The sequence below is a fragment of the Harmonia axyridis genome, chromosome 3 (genome assembly GCF_914767665.1).
Source record: "Harmonia axyridis chromosome 3, icHarAxyr1.1, whole genome shotgun sequence".
Classification (NCBI taxonomy): domain Eukaryota; kingdom Metazoa; phylum Arthropoda; class Insecta; order Coleoptera; family Coccinellidae; genus Harmonia; species Harmonia axyridis.
Genome location: NC_059503.1, coordinates 43386407 through 43393017, shown reverse-complemented (window position 1 = coordinate 43393017; position 6611 = coordinate 43386407). Strand labels below are relative to the sequence as shown.

The following is a 6611-nucleotide window of genomic DNA, read 5'->3' as shown; positions in this document are numbered from 1 at the left end:
TATATATATATATATATATATATATATATATATATATCAAACTTATTTTCAAGAGTCTTTAGTGTATAACTGTGAAATATTGATAAGGGTCAAACGACTCGATTATTTTGGAGGATAAAAGAAAACTCTTTATTCCTTGCCAACCTTTCGAATTTATTTAATTCTTCTTCAGGGCTTCTGAAATACAATACAAATCCTTCACATATTCAGTTTAATAATGACTTAGTTAATAATTCACTTACAGAATGTGAGGTTATGTTTAGGAAACTTGCAAAACTACAAAACATTTGTCTTAATTCAATTCACATTGATCCTTTGGACATTAAAACGACAATAATTTTCTTCATTTTGAAACGTCAACAAAATAAAAACATTTTTTTCACAACCAGAATATACTACTTAAAATATTTAATTTATTTATTTTTTCTCCTTTGTGTCAACTGGCTAGATAGGTATATTGTTTTGTTTGTTTTTGACACTTTCGTAATCTGCCTTCTTCCTTTCACTCGTCAACTGGACCATCGAAAAAGTATATATTTTCTTCCGATTTTTCTAACAAATATCCATATATAGCACTACACTTATTTGTGTCTGTTTTTTTGTTAATAATATTTTCCTGTTTATTTATCTCTATCATTTCCAATATCAACCTTTTTTTGTAATTTTTTTCCGTTTTTAACACCTTTGCTTCTTCGAAATTTATTTTATGATTTAAATTGAATGCATGGGTTGCTAGTGCGCATCTATCCGGATGTTTTGCAATATCTGATTTGTGTAATGCCAATCTGCTTTTCAACCATTGAGATGTATGTCCTATGTATATTTTTTCGCAATCTTCACATTTTACTTCATAGACTACGTTGCTTTTTAATAGTGTTTGAATAGGATCTTTTAATTTTGTATATAAATTGCCCACAGTTTTTTTATTATAAATAGCAATTTTCACTTTTTCATGTTTAAATATATTTATTAGTTTTTTTGTTAATCCATGTATATTTGGGTATGATGCATAATGAATTTCCTCTGTTTCTTCCTCGCTTCTTATTAGTTGTGGTGCTTCTGTGGTGTCACTTGCATACAATAATTTCTTCAACATTCCATAGGGATATCCGTTCTGTCTTAATATCTCCAATAAATTTTGTATTCCCTCCTGTATGTAAGACTCATGACATATTCTTCTTATTCTATTTAATAAGAAGACTATTTCATGAGTCTTACATACAGGGGGGAATACAAAATTTATTGGAGATATTAAGACAGAACGGATATCCCTATGGAATGTTGAAGAAATTATTGTATGCAAGTGACACCACAGAAGCACCACAACTAATAAGAAGCGAGGAAGAAACAGCGGAAATTCATTATGCGACATTCTTAATGTCGCTAATATGTTGGGTTATTCTTCTTTTAAGTTGTTGGGATGTTTGTCCGATATACACAGAATACCCTGTCAAAATTGTGATGAGGTGTATATCGGACAAACATCCCAACAACTTAAAAGAAGAATAACCCAACATATTAGCGACATTAAGAATCCTAGAAAGATATGTGCACTGGCAGAACATGTAAGATCAGTTGACCATCGAATGGACTATGATTCGGTGATAGTCTTGGAGTACGAGGAGAATATGAGGAAAAGATGTATCCTGGAGATGATTCACATTAAGCGACATGAAAATTCCATGAACTGCAGAATATATAGAATATAAGTAACATTTATTCATATCTAATACATTCAAACCAACTTAGTGAGAGTGAGTTGTTGATCTCAAGTTCTATGTTCTCGAATGTCAGTTGAAGATCTATGATGTTCTATGAACCCGACCTAACCCCTTTCGTTTTTACGCAGTTGTCAAATGAATGAAGGAAGTTTTTCAAAAAGAAGTTTTCAAGAGAATAAAGAAGTGTGTGATATCAAAGACGTTATTGTATTAAAGACTATTTTGTGTTCAAAAATAATTTTTCCTCCAAATCTGTATAAAATTCAGTGCAACTTAAGATCTGGTAACTCTTCGCATTTTGGTGCGTTTTAACATGTTGTCTTTTCTGCAATGTTTGTGTTATATTTGTATGTTGTTTGTTTTATAGAAGTCCTGAAGAAGATCCCAACCAAGGATCGAAACGTCGACTGATGAAATAAAGAAGATAGCAACAATTGAAGTTTTTCCAACACCCCTTAAACCATTGTTTATATATATATATATATATATATATATATATATATATATATATAAACCTCTTAGAACTTTCTAGAACTGTCATATATATATATATATATATATATATATATATATATATATATATATATATATATATATATATATATATATATATATATATATATATATATATATATATATATATATATATATATATATATATATATTTTTTTTTTGCTTCACACTTTCGTGGGGTTATTTTATTTCCCAGTTTTTCCCAGTTTACCCGGGCCAGGGTAAGCTGTGCTACTAGGAATTGTTAGTAGGGATATATGATTTGCCGGATTATGCCCACTGTTCCCAGTATTACGGCTTTTTGCATCCACGTTAAGGTGTTTTATGGCAGCTTCAGTTCTTCGATGTGTGCAGCAGTCTTCCGGTGAACCAGTCCATTGGCGGTTATGATTAGTGGTATTATTCTGACAGATCTTAGTTTCCACATGTCTCTCATTTGCCGTGCAAGGCTTTCGTATTTCGTCATTTTTTCGCCATATGCTTTCGCTATGTTATTGTCTAGAGGCACGGCAAAATCAATTATCAGAGCAGTTGTTTCGGTTTTGTTCCACACCACCATATCAGGCCTATTGTGCTCCACTCCTCGGTCAGTGACTATAGTTAGGTCCCAGTAAATCTTGATGTTATCATTTTCTAGTAGCGCTTGTGGAGTATACAAATGATGTGGGGTGAAGCATCGGAGGAGTCCTTCTTGAAGGCATATCAGCTGGTGGACTACTTTCCCCATCTCGTTATGCCGGGCCAGGTATTTCGTTCCAGCGATCTGAGAGCACCCTGACGATAGGTGCTGGATTGTCTTTTCAGCATTGTTGCACAGTCGGCATTTAGTGGACTCTATCTGCTGTTGCATGATGTGCTTAACGTATGTCCTAGTTGGTATAACCTGGTCCTGTATAGCCATTAGTGTTCCCTCAGTTTGAGGGTACAGGTATCCTTGCATGAGGTAAGTATGAGTTTTTGTTTTGTCCACTTCTTCTTGTTGTAGGCTAGCATAGAATCTACCGTGTAATGATTTAGATTTCCAGCTCTGTTTCAGTTCTTCTAACTTGTTTTGTCTTTCAGGTTCTTCTATGAGTGATCTTTCAGCAGTGTTGGATGTTCGGAGGTGAGTAGCGACCCATTGGTGTATTGGGTGATTTTTTTTTAGAAAGAAGTCTCTAATATTTTCCTCTTCTTTTCGGCAGGCTTCCTTCAGATTACTTAGACCTCGTCCTCCTTCTCTTCGTGGTAAGTATATTCTCTCTACAGCAGAGTTCGGGTGAAGTAGGCCGTGTTGGGTCAGAGTTGTCCGAATTTTTCTGTCTATTTTTTCTAGGTCTGTTTTTGACCATGTCAAGACACCTGCAGAGTAAGTGAACGCTGGTATTGCCCACATGTTGATTACTGTTATTATGTTTTTCGCTGACAGCTCCGTTCCAAGCAACTTTCGCATCCTTCTGGTGAGTTCATTTTCAGCGTTCCGTTTGTTCTCTTGCTGCTTTATTTCGTAGGTTTGATGGATGCCTAGATATTTGTAGCTTTCTTCAATTGCCAGGCTTTTTATTTCTCGACCATCTACTAGTTGGATGTTTTGCTGTCGTTCCAGTTTCCCTCTTTTTATTTCAACGGTTGCACATTTCTCTAGCCCCAATGGAATTCCAACATCTCCACTGAACTTCCTTACCAGTTCTAATTGTCCTTCTAATTGCTTGCGACCTCTAGCGTAGAGCTTCAAGTCATCCACATAAAACAGATGCGAGAGTGTGGTGTGTTGGTCTATCGCGTATCCGTACGCTGATCTATTGATCATACTGCTTAGTGGGTTCAAGGCCACACAGAACCACGGGCTGCTGAAGCCGTCACCCTGGAAAATTCCTCTGGTTATCTTGATCATCTCTGTTTGATAGGATATTGTTTTGTGTCTGACTGTCAGCGTTGTGCGCCAGGTTGACATTAGACATTTCAGGAGTTGAATCACTTGTTGGTTAACTTTGTATATATGGAGCACCTCTAACAGCCAGGAATGTGGGATGGAGTCAAACGCCTTTTGGTAGTCTATCCAAGCCATGGATACGTTTTTCAGTTTTTTTTTTGCTTGTTTAGTGATCGTGTTATCAATCACCAGAAGTTCTTTAGCTCCTCTACCTTTTTTGTTGCAGCCATTTTGTTCCCAAGCTAGTAGTTTTTTGTCTTTTAGATGTGTCATTACTTTGAATCCTATTGTTGACGTCAGAATTTTGTATGCAGATGGGAGGCATGTGATAGGTCTGTAGTTCTTCGGATCAAACAATTCTTCGTTTTTGGGAAGCATGCTAGTAGTTCCGTGCGTGAAGTATTTGGGTATTTTGCCTGGATTTTTTAGTGATTCCTGGAAGAGGCGAGCCAGTACTCTGTGCGTTGATTTGAGAGTCTTCTACCAATAATTATGTATGTGGTCGATACCCGGGGTGGTCCAATTCTTCATTCTCCGGATAGTGTTACTCACGTTATCAGCAGTGATTGTTATTGGGGCCATTTCATCCAGATCGGCTTGTTCTTCAGTATGGTTTTGATCCACGAGGCTTCCTTGTTGTGTACCTCGTTTTTGGACCAGATGTTCGACCAGTACTTCTGCATCTCGGCAGGGTTTGGGGGTGCCTCTCTCTGATTTTTGTGACCCTCTTCTAACCTCTTGAAGAACTCTTTTTGGTTGTTCGAGAAAAGGTTATTTTCTCGGTGTTTCCGTGTTCTCTTATGGTATCTTCGCATTCTGCTCTCCAGTGCCGCAATTTTCTGTTTCATGGTTTCCATGTGCATTCTCAGGTGTTCTTTGTCATCCTTTTTCAGTTTCTTCCTTCTTGCGTAGCTCTGGGCTTTCTTTGCTAGTTTCTTGGATGGTTTGTCGGTGTTCGAGTAACTGTGTATGACTCCTATTACTTGTCTGTGTTTTGCGATTTTCCTCTCAATCCTTTCCTCCCAAGGTGGTCTTTTTTGTTGTTGATGGTTTGGATTTGTGGTCTTGGTGTGTTGAATTGTATTTGCCATGATGGTGGCACAGTATACCTTGTGGCACAGTTCTTCTAGGCTTGTTGAGTTGTTAAACGTTTCATCAAGGGTCTCATCAATGGTTTTCATCATTGCAGAGGTCTCTTTATTGGTATTCAGTTTAGAGATTTTCGGTTTGCTGGTTATCTCTACTCCTTCCCATTGAATGTTGATTTCCTGAAACAGCGCATGTATTCCTAAAGTTGCCTCGTCATCCTTAGTTACTTCTTGTTGTGGCTGTGAGATTATCTCGTGTTGTGATTGTGGACTTCTTTCTCGTTGTAGTTGTGGACTTCTTTCCTGTTGTGGTTGTAAACTTCTTCGTTGGATGCTTCTCCGTATGTTGTTAATTGTTTGAGTTGGGGATTTTCTCACTGAGTCTGCCTTCATCGCCTCGAGTTCATCTGGAGAGAGTAGTTTTCTCGACTTAATATTCTTTATCTGCGCGATTAGGTGCTTTCCGGTGAACTGCTTGTCTGGGTAGGTTTTCGTCCAGAGTTCCACTAATTTTGCTGCGTATTTTTTTGTTTGAGTCCCTCCCTCTGTAGCTTCGTAATATGCATTTATTAGACTTGTATTCATTGCTCTTGTCCAATGCTGCCTTCGTGCTTGAGGTGGAGCGGGATTGTCTTGTGCGAGTTCTGATGAACTTTGACTTAACACATCCAAGCTGTTTCCTCTTGTAATCCTAGTTGAGACGCCTGGCCTTGTGGTTCCGTTTCGCAGAGGAGCGCCACTTGCTCCGCTTGCCTCTGCTAGAGGTTGTGTCAGTCTTCCCCCAAGCGCAACCTCATCGCTGGGGGCGGTATCCGAGGCTTCATCATTCATGTCGAAAGCGAAAAGGATTCACGGTGGGAGGGCTGCTGACCCTCAACACCGGGTGACTCAGGTACGCGGGGACGTCTCTCCCCGAAGGCCGAAGCCTCCCTGCGTATATATATATATGCGTTATTTACGCAGTTGTCAGATGGATGAAGAAAGTTTTTTAAAAAGAAGTTTTCAAGAGAATAAGGAAGTGTGTGATAAAAAAAGAAGTTATTGTATTAGAGACTATTTTGTGTTCAAGATAATTAATAATTTTTCCTCCAAATCTGTATAAGATTCAGTGCAACTTATAATCTGGTAACTCTTCGCATTTCGGTGCGTTTTAACATGTTGTCTTTGTTTTATAGAAGTCCTGAAGAAGATCCCAACCAAGGATCGAAACGTCGACTGATGAAATAAAGAAGATAGTAACAATTGAAGTTTTTCAACACCCCTTAAACCATTGTTTATATATATATATATATATATATATATATATATATATATATATATATATATATATATATATATATATATATATATATATATATATATATATATAGATACACT

The 6611-nt window shown here is 37.2% G+C and overlaps 2 protein-coding genes across 2 annotated transcripts; both read right to left on the bottom strand.

Annotated features, from left to right (window-relative positions):
- Positions 1–2556: 2556 nt before the first annotated feature.
- LOC123675341 lies at positions 2557–4524 on the bottom strand. Its single transcript, XM_045610689.1, has one exon. It carries the CDS (start codon positions 4522–4524, stop codon positions 2557–2559), a length of 1968 nt encoding a protein of 655 aa, XP_045466645.1.
- Positions 4525–4715: 191 nt separating this feature from the next.
- LOC123675340 lies at positions 4716–6065 on the bottom strand. Its single transcript, XM_045610688.1, has one exon. The coding sequence runs from the start codon at positions 6063–6065 to the stop codon at positions 4716–4718; it is 1350 nt and encodes a 449-aa protein (XP_045466644.1).
- Between the last annotated feature and the right edge of the window lie 546 nt (positions 6066–6611).